The sequence below is a fragment of the Chrysemys picta genome, chromosome 2 (assembly GCF_011386835.1).
Source record: "Chrysemys picta bellii isolate R12L10 chromosome 2, ASM1138683v2, whole genome shotgun sequence".
In the NCBI taxonomy this organism is placed as follows: domain Eukaryota; kingdom Metazoa; phylum Chordata; order Testudines; family Emydidae; genus Chrysemys; species Chrysemys picta.
This window is the reverse complement of record NC_088792.1, coordinates 126,928,233-126,949,689: the sequence shown is the minus strand read 5'-3', so window position 1 is coordinate 126,949,689 and position 21,457 is coordinate 126,928,233. Positions and strand designations below refer to the sequence as shown.

The following is a 21,457-nucleotide window of genomic DNA, read 5'->3' as shown; positions in this document are numbered from 1 at the left end:
GGCACCGGGGAGCGCCGTGTGTCCTGCACTAACCCCGTGCGTTGACTTGTCTCCGGTACCGAGACTTCCGTCTGAGTCAACGGTAGCTGGGAGTCCACGGACTCAGAGCTCGACCGGGACCAGTGCCGGGAGCGGTGCTGGGACGGTTACCTCAAACGGCACACCATTGCCGGCTTTCCCCTCGAAGGCACCCTGGGTCCAGGTGCCGGAGGCTTCTCCCTGGCCGGGAGGGGGCTCACCGCCGACAATCTGATGAGGTCTTTTGCAGCCTCAAAGGTGTCAGGCATAGAGGGCTGATCTATCATGCCCTCGAGCCCTGCGTCTGCACTGAGCTCACTCATAGCTGGACTCGGTGGAACTTGTGGAGCCGGTACCACCGGTGCCAGAGTAGGTGCAGCATCCTTTCCGCTCTTCCCGGTGCCTGGGGCCTGAGATGGCGCCTGTCTGTTTTGCGGGAAGCGTCCGCGCCCCTCCTTTGGTTTTGCCTTGGACCGCACCGGGGAGGATGAGCAGTGCCGGGGCCTATTTTGGTGTTCCGAGGCCAATGGCTTATGATGCTTGGCTGGTACCGGGTGTCTTGACGACTCCGGGGTGCTCCGCACCAAGGAGGCTGCGGCCAGCGTTGGGCCTTCCGGGCCCGGTGGCTGCAGCGTGACCTCCATCAACAGCTACCTTAAATGAAAGTCTCTCTCTTTCTTTGTTCTCGGCTTAAAGGCCTTACAAATCTTGCACCTCTCTGTTTGGTGATCTTCCCTCAGGCAATGTAGACAGGAGTTGTGGGTTGGGGGTCACTAATGGGCATAGGCTTGTGACATAGGCTTAAATACATGGGCCTGCGGCATGCCCCGCTGCCCGGGGCGGGTGCCACAGTCCTCCAAGCACCTAATCTATTAAGAGTTCAGCAACAATGAAACGCTAACTAACTGATAACAGCTATGCAACACTAAGGCTAAGGGAATTGCTTCTCTTACGAGAGCAAGAGGTTGTTCCAACGCCATCACGGATGGTAAGAAGGAACTAGAGGGGGGTCGGGCCAGCAGGGGTATATATGCACGGCGCAGTGGCGCCACTCTGGCAGGGGCCCCGCCGGCCCGACGGGAGCCGCTAAGGGAAAAAGTTTCCGACACTCGTGCACGCGACGCGCACACACCTAATATGGAATGGACGTGAACAAGCACTCAAAGAAGAATGGGATCTTACCCCACTCTACGTTATCTCAGTGGGATGGGAAGCAGCCCATCTCTCACTGCCCTGAGCGTTACCCAGAGGGACATGCTGGGTGTGATTCCCCACCTGTGGGAAGGGGTGGGACACTAGTACCTCTAGAGAACTTCTTTCCCCGATATACCTAGCGAGGCTACACCAGAAAGGCCTTGCCTACTGGGTCCTAAGAACACTCTGGGATTGGGTTTAAGTCTGCAACCCATTTAATCTCCCTCTTGAGGGACATCACAGCTGCTTGTGAGACCCAGGGACTGAGCCTGAACACTTGAGGATATGGTGAAGGAGCTTCCAAATTGCCTCGCTCTCTCGTCATGGTACCTCCTCTCCAATTGCTCCTCTGACCCACGTCAGATCTATCTGTGAGGTGCAGTGCTCCCACCTAGTTACTAGATAGATTCCCAATAATTAACATACCCTTAAGTGGGGTAGTAACTTTATGTTTAACTAGACTGTTAAGAAGGGCACACAGACAAAACACCAAATCAAATAAAACAGATTTATCTTTCTCAGAAAAAGCCTAAAAATAGGAGAAAACTTGTTAGCAGGTTTCAAAAAAATACATAGCATAGTCCCATCATTGTTGTTAAAACAAGGACAACAGAAATGAAAAAATTATACAGTTATTCTGGCCTGCTGGAGGAAGTCTTGAAGTAACTTTGCATTGTATAAAGGAATGTTAAAACAAGTTTAAAGAGCATCAAAGAATATGGAGAGACTTCGTATAAATGGTATGAATTTATACAAATGTTGATAGAGGAACTGCCACTTGAGCAAGCATAACTACAAAGTTGGCCAAGGGATACATTGCAGAGGGGCCCACGCAAAGTGACTTATGGAGTTAAATTGCTTGCCGGAGCAAACCAGGAGGTGGTGTCCAAGGTATGTCCGAAGATGACTGTATCAACACTTTTGTCTTATACAAGCTGATTTGACAAGATGTTTTAAACAAAGGATGGTAGCCTGTTGCGTTTTAGTCTCTAGAAAGCCTGTTATACTTTTGTTTCATTTGTAACCATTTCTGTTTCCATTATTCTTACTCAACAAACTTGAATCTATGAATCTCTGTTCTTTGTTAATAAACTTATATTTGTTTCACCACATAGTGCTATGTTGTTATAAAGGACCTGATCCTAGTTGTAATCTTCCAGTGGTGTAAACACTGTCTCTTTGAGGGCAGCTGACCTGATAATTACTGAAAGTGTCCAGTGACAGGGGCTGCACACTACAGGGGGACATTTCTGGAGAGTTTGGGGACTGAGAAACATCCAGTATTAATCTGCAAGGCAAAGTAAGGGCTGGCAAAGTTCTGAGAAGTTTGTTTGGGCAGCTAACTGACTGTGAGTCTCAGAGAACTGACACACAGTTAAGCACCAGCAACTCTCTCTCTCTCTAGCTGAGGCAAGGGGGTGGGGGGCAAGATGGTGACATATGGTTCTGCACACCCCAAGAAAGTGTCACAGTAATACACAAACTCTCTTGGGTGACGAACCAAATCAATCAGTTGACCACTTCCTGAAACTGCATACCCAATAAGTAAGAAAGTGTACATACTTGTGTATATACTTTAAAGATTGTTACAGAGTTGCAGTGTGTGTCCTTGTTTTGTAACAGGCGCCAATCAAGATTGTTGTAAAGTAGCTTTGAAACTGAACAAGTTACTGTTGTTAACTAAGAATGCATGACACTGTACAGGTATCTACCATAGTGAATGGTTTCATACAGCCTTTCAAGTTCTAGGTGTATACAGACATAGAACAGACCAAGTGTACAAGCTTCTTGAACTGTACTTAATCTATACAGTCTGTCATAAATGTAGGAGTTTTTGTTTGATAGGAGTAATAGACAGACCTTGGGGCTGCTGTAATTTGTGGGGAAGTAGGTCAAAAAGGTAGACCATTATAGATCCATTAGGAGGGAGACATTGGTGAATTGGCCTGTAAGTAATTGACTATGTCTTATGCTTTTGTTTTGGATTGTTTTTCCCCCCTCTGTTGTGTTAGCAACCTCATAATAGATAATCAATTGGCACAAGTAAAGATCTATTCTGAAAGACTCAATCAAAAATCTAAACAATGTCACCCTCTCAAGATAGTGATTGAATATAAGTGTTATTTTCTATTCTGGTTGTGTTATTTGATTCTAAAAACCTGAATGGTTATATCAACTAATTTTCTAGTTTATACCAAATCATATTCCAGTGCTATTTTAGTCGTCTTATATCTGTGGCAAATGGCCGGTGCTATTATGGTGGGTCCCCCACAATCCCTAGGAATGCTCTGACTTGCTTTTTGTGGACCGGTCGGGGCCAATCCTGTATTGCCTCTACTTTGTTCCATTGGGGTTTCACCAAGCCCTTTTCTACTACATACCTTGGCTAGCCCTCCCATGCAATTGGGAGGGTTGGCGCTGAGGCTGGCCTGTCTAAGGGCATCTAGCACCGCTTCTACTTTTCCTAGGTGCATCTCTCAGTCAAGGCTATGGATGATTATGTCGTCTAAATAGGCAACAGCATACTTGGAGTGGGGTCATAGTAATTTGTCCATTAGTCGTTGGAATGTTGCGGGGACCCTAAAAGTGAGGACAGTATGTTGGAAGAGGCTGTTGGTGTATAGAAGGCGGTCTTCTCCTTGGTGTCCTCAGCCAGGGGAAATTGCCAATAGCCTTTGGTGAAGCCCAGGGTGGTCAAATACCAGGCCTTGCCTAACTGATCAACTAGCTTATCGATGCATGGTATTGGGTAGGCATCAAATTGGGGTATTTCATTCAACTTCCGGAAGTCGTTACAAAACCTCCTCACCTCCATCCTAATTTCTTCCCTTTCGGCCTCCAGTACTTGGTATGGTTTTATTGTTACCCTTGCTCCGGGGCAGGTGACGCTATGGTGTTGGACCGTTGTCATATGGCCTGGCTGCACGGAAAACACGTCTTGGTTCTGCTGGATCATATCAATGATCTCTGGTTATTGTTCCGGGGTTAGTTCGGGGAATATCCTCACCTACCCTTGTGGGCCATCTGTCTGGGGTGGAGCTCCCTGGGTGACCAGGCATGTCTCCCGATCATGCCAGGGTTTCAATAAGTTAGCGTCCTGGTTGCTTTACCTTATAGTCCACCTCCCCAATGACTTCCACTATCTCATATGGCCATACCAGCACCAGCACCTGTTCTCCTGGCTGAAATCTTCATGCTTTCGCCTGGCAGTTATAATAGGTCTCTAAATGCTCTCCTACTATGGGGGTCACTTGGGCTACTCGCTCTCTCATCTGTGCCACGTGCTCAATGACATTCTTCCCTGGGTTGGGCTCTTCTTCCCAATCCTCCTTGGTGATGTCTAATAGGCTGCGTGGGTGGCCTCTATATAGTAGCTCGAAGGTGAAGAATCCAATAGACGCCTGGGGAACCTCCCGTATCGCAAACATCAGGGTAGTAGAAGGGTCCCAGTCATTTCGATCCCAAGCCACCACTTTCCGGATCACACTTTTGAAGGTACAATTAAATCACATGACCAGACCATCTGTTTGAGGATGATAGACTGAGGTACATAAGGCCTGGATGCAGAGTAAGGTACATAAGTCCCTCATTAATTTTCACATGAAGGGAATCCCTTGGTCAGTCAGGATCTCCTTAGGGATGCCCACTCTAGCGAAAACCTGGAGCATTTATTTTGTTATTGCCTTGGCCATGGGGCTTCTTAGGGGAATGGCTTCTGGGCACCGTGTGGCATAGTCAAGGATGAAGAGTTTGCTTCGGTGGCCCTGGTCCGATCTTTCTATGGGGCCCACTAGGTCCATGGCTATCCTTTTGAGAGGGACTTCAATAACAGGCAAGGGCACCAATGGGGCCTGTAAATGAGGTCGGGAGCTGTGCAACTGGCATTCTGGGCAGGAGGCACAATAGCACTGGACTTCCGCCTGTACTCCTAGACAGTAAAACCTCCTTAGGACTTTAACCAGGGTCTTATCTACTCTTTGGGTGTCCCCCAAATAAATGGCTGTGAGTTAGCTCTAACACTGCCTTTGTGTGCTTATTATTATAAATTAAATAAATAAATGGAGATATCCTATCTCCTAGAACTGGAAGGGACCTTGAAAAGTCATTGAGTCTAGCCCCCTGCCTTCACTAGCAGGACCAAGTTCTGATTTTGCCCCAGATCCCTAAGTGGCCCCCTCAAGGATTGAACTCACAACCCTAGGTTTAGCAGGCCAATGCTCAAACCACTGAGCTATCCCTCCCCCCTGTGGTACTAAGAGCTGCTCTATCTTTCCCCCCCATATCTGGGCTACAACAGTGCAACAGATTGCATTTGACCACATAGTATGGCCCTGGGCCTTTGGATTTCCCCTCTATGGGCATGCCGTTTACCTCCACTATCTGCTCCCTCACATTTGCATAGAGTGGGTCATAGGCTTGGTCCTTCCCAAAATTCTCGTGTGCGGGACCAATCTGGCCTAATTTTATGGGATGGGTTTCAACTCTGCCCCCTGAGTTGCTCTTACTGGTGCTGGGGACCGCCTCCGGATCCTCACTGGTCCGAGCTGTCTCCTGGCCTCCCGGACAAGTTTGCCTACTAACCAGGGCAATGCTTTCTGGTTCCCTGCCAAAATCCTGGTTCCTAACCTTTTATTTGCCCTCCTTTCCTGCCTAGATTTCCAGGGCTTTCGGATGCTGAAAATAATTCTGGGGCAAGTCTGGCAAAAATTGGGGCATGGCTATCCATGGGTGCCTTGATCTCAGCCTGGGGATTGCTACCCTCCCCTAGCTCTATTGGGGGCGGAGTAGGTTCTCAAACCCTGGAAGTCCCTCCTGATTAAGACCGGGTAGGGGAGTCTGGGGACCAACCCTGCGGTCACCTTGGTAGTATTCTCCTGGATCTCAATCCACACTGGGATTGTGATGTAGAAATTTACGGTGCCATGGACACACATTACTCCTGTGTTTTTGGCCTGGGTCAGTTGCTCTTGCCCCACTAACTTCCCTGAGACCAGCGTGACAGCACTCCCAGAATCCACCAAATCTGTGGTCTCAATGTCATTCATTTTTACCAACCACAGGTGTACCCATGTGGGGTCATTGCAACCCCCACCAGGGCGATTAGGCTACATTGCTCCCTGTGATCCCGCAGATTGCACTGCATGGGCTCCTCCCTGCTGGGGCACCAGGCTGCTATGTGCCCCAATTCCCCACACTCATAATATCGATACCTTACCCTGGTTTCAGAGTAGCAGCCGTGTTAGTCTGTATCCGCAAAAAGAACAGGAGTACTTGTGGCACCTTAGAGACTAACAAATGTATTAGAGCATAAGCTTTCGTGGACTACAGACCACTTGCATCCGAAGAAGTGGGCTGTAGTCCACGAAAGCTTATGCTCTAATAAATTTGTTAGTCTCTAAGGTGCCACAAGTACTCCTGTTCTTCTTACTCTGGTTGTCACCCTCTGCCTTGGGCTATTCGGCCCGGACCCTCTCCCCGCAAGCTCTCAGGTCCCTTCATGGCTTCAGGCCATTCCTCGGCGCCCCTCCTTCCAGTTACAGTTCTCCTGAAGTTCTCGATAGTCTGGGGTCTCGGGGTTGGGACTGGCTTCGTGATCCATTGTGCCTCATCTCCTGAGGTCTGGAACACTTCATGGGCTGCCAGCTGTCTCTTTATGAGGGTGACTAACTCATTATAGGTGGAAGGGTCATTCTGGTCAACCCAGGCTCGGAAGCCCGAGGATAGCCCCCTCATATACTGGTCCAGCACCAGGAGATCCATCATTTTCTCAGAGCTGAGGGCCTCGGGATGCAGCCACTTCCGGGTCAGGTGGATTAGGTCAAACAGTTGCTACCGTGGTGCCTTGTCCTCACTATACTGCCACTCATGGAACCTCTGGGTTCACAATGCCGTCGTTAATCCGAATCTGGCCAGGATTTCTGGTTTCAGCTGTGGTAGTCTGCTGCAGCCTCCCTGGCCATATTGTAGTAGGCCTCCTGGGCTTCCCCACGCAGGAACAAGGTGAGGATGCCAGACCACTGATCTTGGGGCCAGCCCTCCCACAGGGCTGTCCTCTCGAAGGCCAAGAGGTATGCCTCCACATCTTCCTCCCGCATCATTTTCTGCAGGCAGTTGCTGGCCCATACAGTCTGTGTCCCGTCACACTCACAGCTCAGCTCCATAAGGGCCTTCACCTGGTTCACCACTTCATGCAGCACAGTGCGGTTCTGGCTCATCAGCAGGCGATTGGTCTCCTGCTGCAGCCATACCGCCTCCTGTTGGGCAGCTGCTTGGATCAGGGTAGCCTTCTGTTGGGCCGCTGTGGCTTGCACTAGTGCCTTGACCACGTCGACCACCTTGGTTTTGGCTCACCCTGGATTAACTTCACAGTACGGAATCCCACTCCTCACACCACATGTGGCAAATGGCTGGCACTATTATGGTAGGTCCTGTGCTCTCCTTTCGTGTGATGGGTTAGGGCGCCACCTCTTGCCCCTATTCTTGGGCATCAAGGGCTCCATTAGTGCCCTGGTGGAACGGAGAAGGATAGCGGGAAGGGACCCGGGCCTGTCCCCTACTCAGGGTTCCAGCCCCTTCAGCTTTGTGGGCTTCCTCCCCTCTCCCTCCTTGGGCAGGGTTTCCCTCAGTCCTCTGTGCCTGGGGAGTCCCTCTGCTCTGTCTTTTCTGGTACTGTGATCCTCTGGTTAACAACAGTACTCCTCAAAACTACAGTCAGCTATCCTTCCCCCCTCCTTGTCTGACTGAATCAGAGGTTTTTATTAGGTCTCTGGCAGGGCCTTAATTGGCTCCGGGTGCTCTAATTAACTTGTAGTAACCTCTCCTCAGTCCACCGGGAATAAGGCTCTGATCATCCTGGGGCTTATGTCTCTCGCATCTATCACTCTCCTGGTACCCTCTGGCCCTGCTATATCACATATCCTATACTATTAGTTGCTTTCATTAAGGATATTTAATAAAATTCTACAAAACTAAATTTAACTCTGTAGTCCTTTTCTGTAGTTAAGCAATCAAAATTAAAAGAACCCTAAGAAAGGCGGTAGGTGTAATCAGTTAAGCAGTTGTTTAAATTAAGGTTTGCTTTATATCCTATTTTTCTTGCAGTGGTCTAGCTGCTACAGTGTGACAGAGCCACAATGTGGTAGTGTAGGTTACAGAAGCATCTAATTTGCCATGTTTCTTCTGAAAGATTGTGGGAAATGGATGTGCCTTGATCCTGTTATATTGGAGTCCTGGGTTCTATACCTGAACAGATCTTGTGCACCTCTGTACATGCTTGTGTTTAGAACATTACAAAAGTTTAAAACAAAAGCAAAAAAAAGAGAAAATAAGTAAAATAAAACTGAATGGAAGAGCTCTAGAACCTTGACAATGGCAATCATGCTGAGTATATACAATATAAATGGCGCAATGATGATTTTCTGTTAAAACTAGTGGTTCCCAATGTCAATCTTTTGCCAAGAGTTTATGTTCTCGGAGGATATTTTAAGCGTCAGTTATTATTTTTGGGGTAGTAATCAGAGCATTTAAATCGCAACTCATTTAATAGGCAGAGAATTTCTATACCCATATTTGGCTAATATAAGTTAAACAATTAGTTTACATAAACCTTTAATAAGCGTCACATAATAGAAATGACACTTCTTTAACTAGAGCAGGGCTGTAGGCAATGGTGAAAAATTATACCATTTTTGTTTGCATGTGCATAAGCAGATTTGAATACATTATCTATATTTCAAAAGTTTCACTTTCAACGTTACTCTGTACTTACATATTTTTAGGAACCTAAGAAGGCACTTGTAGACAACTTTGTGGTTTGTCAGTTTGATAATGAAAGCATGATAGCAAAGCCATTCTGCTGCTTCAGAAGGAAATAGCCCAGAAGCACCTTTGGTACCTAAAGCAATCCCTGAAACGAAACAAACATAGTTTTACCTAAAGCTGATTAGTATTCAAGGATGAGCAGCAAATCTCTCTCCCTCCAATCAGAGCACTTCAAACTTGAATGGATTTTTTCTTATAAAACCCATAGGGCAAGGAAGTTGTGTCCTCATTTAACAGATGAGGAACTGAGGCACAGAGACATTCAGTCCCAAGTCACATAGGAAATGTACAGCAAAACTGGGAACTAGTTAACCACAAGATCATTTCCCTGTCCATAACTCATGAATAAAAGCCCTGACTGTTGGGGATGGGAGAGGTTAAAACACAAACGAAAAATGTGCATCTTTAGTAAGTGAAAGTTAAAAAAATTATCACATTGGGTGTGATTCTCATCCCTACTCCACATCTTTTATGCCAGGTAAAAGGATCAAAATGGAATCTTCTTCGTTCCGAACTATCTCAGAGAGAATTCCTCTGGTACAGACTCTGCAGAAGACAGCTGTAAGGCTGTCTTCCAAGGACCTTCTCACAAGTTCTGGCATGGGGGCGGGAGGGCTGTGGTAGGGCAGGACCACAGCACACACTGTTATCACAGATAGGACAGTCCAGGGAGGCTTCTATAACTTACATACACTATCTAAGCAGGCTAGCAGCCCAGAATCAAGAAGGTGCAAAGATGTCTTAAAGCCATTTTATCCCCCTCGGCCCTGGACTGCAAATTTTATGCTCCACCTGTTAGAAGCACAACACGGAATCTCTCACCCATTGTGTGAGATTATGTTGTGATGTTACATGAGGACAATTAATAGAAAATAATACTTGGTAAAAATGAAAACGTAAAGAAATAATTTATGAAAATTGAATGTGTCAACTCTTTTACTAAATAGGAAAAAAACTGTAGGTGACTATTATGGGATTGACTAGAAAAAATGTCATGCAGGTTTCAAGAATCACACTGTCTTCTATAGGCCACAGAAACGGCGTAAATTAGAGCAAAAGATATGTTGGTAAAATGTTAATTAATTTGAAAAATCCAGATTAAGAACTACTACAAGACAAAGGAGGAATGTATGAAAGAGTCAGTAATAGGTTATAGAATCTCTCTATAATTAGTTTCTGGATTTAATTTTCTCTTGTACTTTTCTTCTTTGCACAATTCCTCGTGTATATTATTTCTATAGTACTACAGATGTGTATTGCCCTTATTTTATAGAAAGTTTTAAAAAAAGTCAGACCTATACCACACACAAAATGAGGTACTGGAGGATGAGGAACAACAAAGGGCCTGATCCGGAGATATGCTGCTTGTTATTTTTGCAGTCTGTTACTTCCTATATATACACCTTTTAAAATATGCAGATTTAATATATTTAAGTTTAGGCATAGTAGAATGATGGCCAGAGTAGCAGTCAGCAACAGAAAGCTAATGGGGGTAGGATCTGAAGAGAGGAGCATGAGGATGTTCCAGGCATAGGGGGCTGCATAAGAAAAGGTGCATAGCTGTTTATGGAAAGAAGACAAAAACAGCATTAAAGAGAGCTGAATGGCATAATACTTATGCAAATAACAAGAAGGTAACAACAAAATATAAGATTTCAGTAGAAGCAGTACTGTGCAGCCCTGAATAAGAAGTCTGAATTTAATATTAAGGATGGGAAACCAGTGAAGGGACTAAAGGAGGGAAAATGAAATAGTTGCAGAGGAGGAGGATGCAGATGACTGCATCCTAACAAAAGGATTTGAGGAGGCACAAGGTGAGATTTTGGGAGGCTAGAAAGGAGAAGGTACAGTAGCCAAGGCAAAAGATAATCAAAGCATGGACCAAGGTTTTGGGAATGGAGATGGAGGTGAAGGGACAGATTTTCACAATATGAGGCCTGGTCTACACTACGACTTTAATTCGGTTTTATCAGCGTTAATTCGAATTTACCCTGCAACCGTCCACACAACGACGCCATTTATTTCGAAATAAAGGGCCCTTTAAATCGATTTCTGTACTCCACCCAAACGAGCGGAGTAGCGCCAAAATCGATTTTAACATTTCGAATTAGGGATAGTGTGGCCGCAATTCGATGGTATTGGCCTCCGGGAGCTATCCCACAGTGCATCATTGTGACCGCTCTGGACAGCAATCTAAACTCGGATGCACTGGCCAGGTAGACAGGAAAAGCCCCGCGAACATTTGAATTTCATTTCCTGTTTGCCCAGCGTGGAGAGCACAGGTGACCACAGATAGCTCATCAGCACAGGTAACCATGCAGGCCGATAATCGAAAAAGAGCACCAGCATGGACTGTGAGGGAGGTACTGGATCTGATCGCTATATGGGGAGAGGATTCAGTGCTAGCAAGTAATCTGGTATCATTGCCTGACAAAGCCTGGCAGCGTATGGTCCCGGTGTTTGCTGGCATTCAAGCAACATCCGTTCTTTATCTTGTTGTGTAATCCTCAGGAGAGTGATATCACTCATGGTAACCTGGTTGAAATACGGGAACTTAATTAAGGGGACAGAGGTGACCGTTCCTACTGGGCTGTTTGCCTGTGGCTGAAAATAAATCCTTCCCTGCAGTTAGCCAAGCGCAGATGGGAAATTGGCCCTGAGCTTTTCGCGTTTGGCTAGCAGGGATCTTCCCTGTTACCAGCCACGCGGTGGGGGGAGGGGTACCGTGATCATCCCAGAGAATTTATGGCGGGGGGGGGGGGGGGGGTTAGTTTGGTTCCTGCAGGGATCTTCCCTGATACCAGCCACGCGGTGGGGGGAGGGGTACAGCGATCATCCCAGAGAATTCATGGCGGGGGGGGGGGGGGGGTTAGTTTGTTTTCTGCTGCTGCTGAATGTTAACAGAAAAACCGCAGCACTCTACGGGCTTTGCTTGGTATGTGGGAAAGGAGGGCGCAGAAGCCGTAAGACAATGGCTTACCATGGCCGCATGCAAGCCGAATTCTGTTGCCCGGACCTGTGATCTCTAGCAGCAAAGCCACAGGCACTCAGTATTAAGAGGCAAAATGCGACCTTGCACAGAAATCACATGTGCTATGTAATGTGAATAGTGTTGGTCACCGTGAAAGAGTATACGCATTGTTCTGCAAAATGTATCTTTTTAAACAATTCTCTCTTTTTTCCCCTCCCTACAGCAGCTGCAAATTCCTCAAGCCTCCCTCCTCCATCCCGAAGGCTATCACAGATAAGGCGTCGTAAGAAGAAGACGCGAGACGAGATGTTTGCAGAAATTATGGAATCCAGCCGCAGTGACAGAGCTCATCTGAATGAGTGGAAGGAAACGGTTTCAAAGTATAGGAAAGAAGCCAGTGAACGTGAGGACAGGAGGGACCAATGTGAGGACAGGAGGGACCAACGTGAGGAGAGGAGAGACGCTCGAGATGAGAGGTGGCGGCAGGAAGATCAGAGGAGGCAGGATGCAACGCTGGGGCTGCTGCGTGAGCAAACAGACATGCTCCGGCGTCTGGTGGAGCTTCAGGAACGGCTGCAGGAAAACAGACTGCCGCTACAGCCCCTGTACCCCCCTCCCCATGTTCCATATCCTCCTCACCCAGACGTGTAAGAACGCGGGGGGGGGGAGGCTCCGTACACCTTCCCATTCCACCCCAGTGGACAGCCCAAGCAAAAGGCTGTCATTTTTTTAACCTTTTTTTAGTGGCCTTTTCCTTCCCACCGATCCTCCTCCCAAATCCCACCCGGGTTCCCTCCCTCTTTTTCTAATCTATTAATAAAGAATAAATGATTTTTAAATGATAGTGACTTTATTTGGTTTGAAATAAAGGGGGACGGGGGAGGGTGGGTTCCTTACAGAAAATGAGTCAATAAAGGGGGCAGGTTTTCATGAAGGAGAAACAAACAGATATTTCACACTGTAGCCTGGCCAGTCATGAAACTGGTTTTCAAAGCTTCTCTGATGCACAGCGCTTCCTGGTGTGCTCTTCTAATCGCCCTGGTGTCTGGCTGCGTGTAATCAGCAGCCAGGCGATTTGCCTCAGCCTCCCACCCCGCCATAAAGGTCTCCCCCTTACTTTCACAGAGATTGTGGAGCATGCAGCAAGCAGAAATAACAATGGGGAGATTTCTTTGGCTGAGGTCAGAGCGAGTCAATAATGAACGCCAGCGACCTTTTAAACGGCCAAATGCACATTCTACCACCATTCTGCACTTGCTCAGCCTGTAGCTGAACAGCTCCTGACTCCTGTCCAGGCTGCCTGTGTATGGCTTCATGAGCCATGGCATTAAGGGGTAGGCTGGGTCCCCAAGAATAACTATTGGCATTTCAACATCCCCAACGGTTATTTTCTGGTCCGGAAAGTAAGTACCTTGCTGCAGCCCTTTAAACAGAGTTGTGTTCCTGAAGACGCGAGCGTCATGAACCCTTCCCGCCCAGCCCGCGTTGATGTTGGTGAAACGTCCCTTGTGATCCACAAGTGCTTGCAGCACCATTGAAAAGTACCCCTTGCGGTTTATGTACTCGGTGGCTTGGTGCTCCGGTGCCAAGATAGGGATATGGGTTCCATCTATCGCCCCACCACAGTTAGGGAATCCCATTGCAGCAAAGCCATCCACTATGGCCTGCACATTTCCCAGAGTCACTAACTTTCGTAGCAGCACCTGAGTGATTGCTTTGGCTACTTGCATCACAGCAGCCCCCACCGTAGATTTGCCCACTCCAAATTGATTCCCGACTGACCGGTAGCTGTCTGGCGTTGCAAGCTTCCACAGGGCTATCGCCATGCGCTTCTCAACTGTGAGGGCTGCTCTCATCTTGGTATTCTGGCGTTTCAGGGCAGGGGACAGCAAGTCACAAAGTTCCATGAAAGTGCCCTTACGCATGCGAAAGTTCCGCAGCCACTGGGAATCGTCCCAGACCTGCAACACTATGCGGTCCCACCAGTCTGTGCTTGTTTCCCTTGCCCAGAATCGGCGTTCCGTGGATAGAACCTGCCCCATTAACAACATGATCTCCAAAGCACAGGGGCCCGTGGTTTCACAGAATTCTGTGTCCGTGTCATTGTCCATGTCCTCATCATGCTTGTCGCTGCGCTGCTGCCGCCGCTGCCTCCTCGCCTCGTTTTTCTGATCCTGGCTCAGCATAAACTCCACGAGAACGCGCGAGGTGTTTACAATGTTCATGACTGCTGTCTTGAGCTGAGCGGGCTCCATGCTTGCCGTGGTATGGAGTCTGCAGTGTTCACCCAGGAAAAAAGGCGCGAAATGGTTGTCTGCCGTCCGTTGCTTTCATGCAGGGAGGAAGGGAGGGAGGGAGGAGGTGAGGCTGTACCCAGAACCACCTGCGACGATGTTTTTTGTCCCATCAGGCACTGGGATCTCAACCCAGAATTCCAATGGGCGCGGGAGACTGCGGGAACTATGGGATAGCTATGGGATAGCTACCCAGAGTGCAACACTGCAGAAATCGACACTAGCCCCGGTACTTGGACGCACACCGCCGAATTAATGTGCTTAGTGTGGCCGCATACATTTCGACTTTATACAATCTGTTTCCCAAATTCAAATTATATAAATTCGGATTAATCCCGTAGTGTAGACATACCCTGAGAAAAGAATTAGTAACAGCAGGATTTAGTAACAGCCTAAATGGAAAAGGAAGTGAGAAGAGTTGAATATAACAAAGATTGTGATCCTGGATGACCAGAAAGATGGTGGGAAGGATAATAATAATAAAGGAAGGGAAAGGAGAGGGTTTTTTATGGGAGGAGTAGGACAAGAAATTTCATTTTTAATATGTTGGGTTTGAGTTAGCGGCTGAACACCCAGTAACAGAAATGGGAGCAAATGGAAGCTTCTGCTTGAGGCTCCAAGAGGAGCAGCAGAGGAGGGTGTCATCAATACGAAGTTATGAGAGTGTATGAGCTCAACCGCAGTGGGGAGAGCGGTGACCAAGGAATGTGCTCAAAGGGACATCACCAGAGAGTAAATGAGGGGAGGAGAAGCAACCAAATAAGAAAATGAAGGTGTGACGGAAGAGGCAGGAGGAAGACATGTCAAGCAAAGAACAAATAATCAATCTTACCTGGTATCTAATATAAACCAACCCTTTCCCTGCTGCATTCTCTCCTCAAGTCCTACTGCCTCTCTCAGATACCTCCTCTTTCCCATCCCATAGTGTCCCAAGATGCCACTGTGTAACTCCACTTCCCACATTTGCAGTCTGCAGTTTCCTCACCCTTCATCCTCTACCTCAAGCATAAGCTACAGCAGAGACCAGAGTGAGCAGTTGATTGGGACTCTGTTACTGTGCCTGGCCTGAGAGTAGATCAAGTAGAGTAAGCTAAAGTCACTCAGCCTAGAGCTCAAGCTCAGTGTCATCTGCCCTCCCCATGTGGCAGGAAAATAACCCTCTCCCAATAGTCCTTTCCTATGTGGAGAAAGGACAGAAAGACAAATGTACACACAAAAAGGAATGCCTCCAGTGAGAGAGAGTGCTGGGCGGGGGGAGAGCGTGTGCATGCTAGCAATGGGAGTATATGCCCAAGATTCCTGGCATGTTTGTACAGCCCAGGCTGAAATCTGTGCCACCTCATTTTCACTGTTATTTTTAGCCTTGCTAGCTAGCTTAATGCTAGTGCAGATATGCCAACCCGTGCAGCAATCACTCCTTCGACTGCAGTTGAGTCATACCCTCAAGTCTCAGCCCAGAAAAGGTTGTTGGCAACCACAGGCATGAAAGGGTCTACATAATATGATACACTTTTTAAAAAGTGTATCTTAGGCAGTGACCCCAGTGACTATGGAAATGGGAGTCAGGAAAGCTGGATTTGTACAGAACTCTGATGATTATTTCTGTTGTGACATTAGGCAAATTCATTAACATCTCTGTGCTTCGGTTTCCTTATCATTAACCTGAGATAATACTGTGAACACACTCAAAAACTTGCATTTGCTTATTGTAGCCATTTAAGCAGATACCACAATATTTGTAATAATCCTTCATTCTAAGTACATGGAATATTATAAATATAAATAAAGTTAAAGGTGGTAAACACCACATTTGAGGTCACCCACTGTACTCACCCACCTCTGTGGAAATGTACTGTAAGTACCTTTAATTCATATACAGAAGTTCATCATGACTCCATAATGAAAGATGAGAGGACCCAACTGTGACATTCTGTACCTTAGGGGAGCACCCTGTAACCCCCATATTCCTCATTTATATATAATTGTGATCTTGCATATAGAGCAGGCCATGTGAGATATCTGGGGAAAGGTTATGATCTGATAAAAGTCATTTTTTCTATCCATATATGTATATCATTAATGCATATGTAGTTATGAGAATTGTATTATATGGTTGTCACTAAAACATGGTGTAAGTTGGGGGAATCAGCCAGATATTAGCTCAGAGACAACAGCAAGGAAAGTAACCAACACCCTGGCGGGGTGTCAAACAACCCATCAACAACCATTGTCTAGTAAGGGAGCTACAACTCAATTACTTGCCTGCATGAGGCCACACCAGGGGAACTGCTCATCCTTGCCTGGAGACTCAGCAATGCCCAACAGACATGCCTGGACTTGTGTTCTCCAAGTACATGGGACTGAGGGTATAAAACAGAACACAGGAGCCCCATGCTGGGCCTTTCTCCTGCAAGCAACAAGGACACTGAGAAGACTTAAGACTCCAACAGAGGAGACTGTTCCAAGTTTCCAGGGTGAAATATATGTACTATGAACTGCAATATCCAGTGGGGTGAGAAAAACTGCTTAATCTAGATGTTGCCCAGTCTAATAGGGTTGAGAGTTTAGACTGCATGCTTATATATTTTATTTTATTTTGGTAACTAACCCTGACTTTTTGCCTATCACTTATAATCACTTAAAATCTATCTTTTGTAGTCAATAAATGTAACTGTTTATCTTTACCAGAGAGTTTGACTGAAGTCTTTGGTAATCTGTTCAGGTTTGCAAAGGCTGGTGTATATCCACTTCCCATTGATGAAGTGGTGAACCAATTAATAAATCTGCACTGCTCGTCTTGAGCAGTGCAAAACGGTATATTCCTGAGGTACAGTGCTGGCGGGATCTGGCTGGTGCCTTTCCCTGTGTGATTCATGAGTGACTCTCGGAGCATTCATGCAATCTAGCTAGGTTGGGGCCTCCACATGCTGTTGTGCTGAGTTATAACAGCGCTTGGAGGGGTTTGCTGCTTGTCACTAGCAAAACATTGTGAGAGGCAGCCCAGGTTGGAGAGAGATAAGGGGGCACAGTAGTCTCACAGTCCTAGGCTGCACCCCAGGGATTGCATTACACCAACACTTATTGAATTTATTTTCTGAGAATTTAAAAGTAAAATCAGTTAATTAGTTCCATCCCCAGTGGTTTTATTGGCTAAAGGAAAGGGACTCAATTGTCTATCAATTGTCTCTGACCAGTCCCAAAGCTGCAGTTGCCAATGCTTCCACAGTTTATTAAAAATGTGAACTGTGACATCTCCATTATTTTATCCACAAGGGAATACCTCCTCTCTACATACGAAGATAGGTAAACATTTTGTTCCTGCTAGAACATGCTGCTTGATCATTCATACTAATTACCCTGGTATGGGAGAATGATTCACTGCCAGTCCAACAGATAAGCATACCAGTGACTGCAGCTATTGTGCCACTGAGGTATTGTCATGTTCTGGGGTGCAATCCAGACCAGAGAAGAGTTGTGTCACCTCTTACCCCGTGACCCTGAGTGCATCACAATGCCTTGCTACTGTGGCTCTCTGCCTGGGACAACCATAGTGAGCAACAAGCATGCACTCTCTACCCGAACCCCATCACAGTGCCACAGTTATGCAGGATTTACACACAGCTTACTAATATAACTGAGGTTTACACTTTAAGCACTGGTGAAATAGTTTTAAGTGATTCTCAAGTGAAAAGGCTGGGAGCAGTCAAAGAAAGGCCTAAACATGAATAAGCACCAGAAAAGGCAGGATGGGCAAAGAAGCAGATGCTGAGCTCACCAAGAAACAGTGAGATCTCGCAGCAACTGATCAGATTCAGAAGAAAATGGAGCGAGTAGCCATGCTGCACTCATAAACCATGAGACAGAATGGGGCATTTGCTGCAAACCGGGAGCCGGATGAAGGTCCCTTTTTCTCCTACAGGACATGCAGGAGACCAAGCAGATGGTTCCCCAGATGATCCAACAGAAGCAGTATCAATAGCGAGACGTACAGAGCTGTGGAGGTTGGACTGGAAAAGGCTGCTAGTGGAGGAGAGACGGATAGATCTGGAGATCAGTTGTCTGAGTCAGAAAGCAGAGCTGGAGCAACAGAAGCTTGCTGACAAAGACCAACAGGCAGCTAAGACAGAAGAGGAGGGGCATGTCATGCTCATAGAACCCAGGAGGAAGGACATAAAGGTGTACCTGATAGAAGGCTAGCAGACAACCAGATGTGGGTATGATGGACCATATCACTCTGTAACCTTCGACATTATGGGCTCTAAAAGTTATTCCAGGATTCTGACTGTGGTAAGTGTTTTTTCTTGATGTGTTGTTTGTAATGCTGTATTGTGCTGTATTGAGGTAACCGGGTTGAGCCTGAGGGCTCAGATACAAGCCCACCATAGCCAGACTCAGTGGTTGAAGCAGTAAACCCTCACCAGGAAAACGGAGTCATTGCTGAATGTATCTGCGGTACAGCTGAAAAGGTGCTGTAGCCCAAGATCTGCTGATGTGCTAAAGACTCTGACACAGCTAGGAATGCTGTGGGCCAGAACTCCACTGAAAGCAGAGAAACTGAGGCAAGACTAGACAGTGCAGTGGCCCAGAAACTGCTGAGTGCAGAGAGATGGTGGTGGATCAGAACGCAGCTGGGCGCAGGGCAGACTCTGAGGGGGACAACACCTGGTTTCATATCCTAAGGGTGACAAATTTTTACTGTTTTGGGTGAGGAAAACTGAGGCACAGTAAGATGATGCTGTGGCCCATGATCTGCTAGGAGCAGTGGAACTCTGGCACAGCTAGGTAAATAACTATGGGCCAGAACTCCACTGAGAGCAGGGCAGACTCAGAGAGGTAAGAGAGCTGAGTAAACACCTTCAGGGATGACAAAACTCTGGGCTGGGTGACCTAGGGGGTGCGAAGCAACCACTGGGTGAAATATGGATACTAAGGAGGGGGAAAGTGCCCCTTAATCTATAGATTTAAGATGACCATTTAAGATTGAATTAAACATATTGAGATGTTGGAGAACAGTAGGTTCTAACCTGCTGCCAGTGGCTAACCCTCCTGCAGCTTTGTAAGGGGGTTGGGGTGACACTAAGCATCCTGTATTCACATTGTACACACTACTGTAATAATCTTTGTGCAAAATATGCCTTGTGAGGTATTGCTTGAAAATCAGCAACTCACTGATCATTAGTAATCTTGTGTGATGTATGTCTGTGGTAGGTATTAAGAGTTATGGACATATTTTTGAAGGATAACTAAAATGTCATTAGGCCAGGCAAATCGGGGAGTTGATAAACAAGCCTGTTGATAAACATTAGACAAAGGAATGTATATTTGATTCTCTGACCAGCCCAATCAGGAAAAGACAATGGTCCATTTTTACATATTAGGTAAACAAACTATGAGTGAGTTTGGCTTATCTTGCTCATTGCAACCAAGGCTGGTAGAAGCCAGAGTGGTGCTGTAGACAAGCAACTGAGGTCAGAACAGCTGAACAAGGGCTGTCTAGCATACAGACGCTCAGTGTGTGACCTACATGCTGGTAGGCTGATTGTGAGCTACAACAGCAAAGCACTGTGAGGCACCCAGGGTTGCGGGCAAGTGGCAACCCCTCACTGGTCGGGATTGCACTTCTGAACCCTGTCACACGTGTATTTTTTTAAAACTTTAAAATTCCTCTTTATTTTATGGTATTCATAACCACTTAATATGCCATACCTGTGTTTTTGGTTTTCAAAATAGAATAGCAGCATGATGCAGTATCAGAAATGATCCTCAGGAAGAAGCAAGGGTTTTTTCTAACTTGCTGGTTAAAGGGAAGCTGGAGAACACATGCATGGAACCTAATAATAAAAGAGTCTATTAAACTTTTAAAATCTCGAGTGATAATCTTAAAAAAATTAAAAACATTGATCAGAGACTCTGGGCACTACACAATATTTAGAAGTATAATAATAGCTTCTTTACCAATATCAACATTATTAGACTATTGCAGCTAAACTATACACTCCCCATTACTCCAGGCTCTGTTTAAGGCCCTTCTCTTAAGTGTTTGCTGAAGGTCAGACCGGTGGACCAAAGGTTGTGGTGTGTGACAGTGAAAAGGGGAAGTGAATTCTCAAGACACCCTACTCAGTATCACAGTCTTGTGAAAATGACTCTTCTCCTGGTTCAAACATGTTCCAGTCTCAGGACTGTCAGAACAAGCAACCCAGTTGACTCAAACTGCCATGACAGCACAGAGAGAAAGATACCATTCCTCCTGTCATAACTATAAAGGGAAGGGTAACAGCTCTCCTGTGTACAGTACTATAAAATCCCTCCTGGCCAGAGACACCAAAATCCTTTTACCTGTAAAGGGTTAAGAAGCTCAGGTAACCTGGCTGACACCTGACCCAAAGGACCAATAAGGGGACAAGATACTTTCAAATCTGGGGGGGGGGGGAGAAAGGCTTTTGTTTGTGCTCTTTGTTTTGGGGTTTGTTCGCTCTTGGGACTAAGAGGGACCAGACATCAATCCAGGTTCTCCAAGTCTTTCTGAACAAGTCTCTCATATTTCAAACTTATAAGTAAACAGCCAGGCAAGGCGTATTAGTTTATCTTTGTTTTCTCAACTTGTAAATGTACCTTTTGCTAGAGTGTTTATCTCTGTTTGCTGTAACTTTGAACCTAAGGCTAGAGGGGGGTCCTCTGGGCTCTTTAAGTTTGATTACCCTGTAAAGTTATTTTCCATCCTGATTTTACAGAGATGATTTTTACCTTTTCTTTAATTAAAAGCCTTCTTTTTAAGAACCTGATTGATTTTCCTTGTTTTTAGATCCAAGGGGGTTGGATCTTGATCCACCAGGAGTTGGTGGAAGGGAGGAGGGGGAATGGTTAATTTCTCCTTGTTTTAAGATCCAAGGGGTTTGGATCTGTATTCATCAGGGAATTGGTGAAGAGTCTCTCAAGGCTACCCAGGGAAGGGAATTAGCATCAAGAGTGGTGGCAGTGGACCAGATCTAAGCTGGTAGTTAAGCTTAAAAGTTTCACGCAGGCCCCCACATTTGTACCCTAAAGTTCAAAGTGGGGAAGCAGCCTTAACACCTCCAGTACCCCAAGCCATGCAGTGCCAGAGCTAGAGTGGTAGTTGGAAGAGCGCGGTCTGGCTCTCTTGTATACCTTTCTTGGA

At 46.4% G+C, this 21,457-nt stretch overlaps 1 protein-coding gene across 16 annotated transcripts in view; it reads right to left on the bottom strand.

Annotated features, from left to right (window-relative positions):
- The window catches only part of TERT (telomerase reverse transcriptase), a 134,034-nt gene that overhangs the window by 10,681 nt on the left and 101,896 nt on the right, over nucleotides 1–21,457 (bottom strand). For 9 of the 16 annotated variants that reach the window (XR_006172461.2, XM_024110237.3, XM_024110236.3 and 6 more), the window contains 2 exons: nucleotides 20,005–20,129; nucleotides 8,981–9,118 (listed from right to left, as the gene is read on the bottom strand). Coding sequence is in view for 8 of the 16 variants with exons in the window: in XM_024110237.3 (XP_023966005.1) it covers nucleotides 8,981–9,118; nucleotides 20,005–20,129 (263 nt within the window). In the remaining 8 variants the exon portion in view is untranslated. Of the gene's footprint in view, nucleotides 1–8,980; nucleotides 9,119–16,560; nucleotides 16,706–20,004; nucleotides 20,130–21,457 lie in introns of those variants that run through there. The other 7 variants (XR_010598506.1, XR_010598505.1, XR_010598504.1 and 4 more) reach the window with 3 other exon arrangements.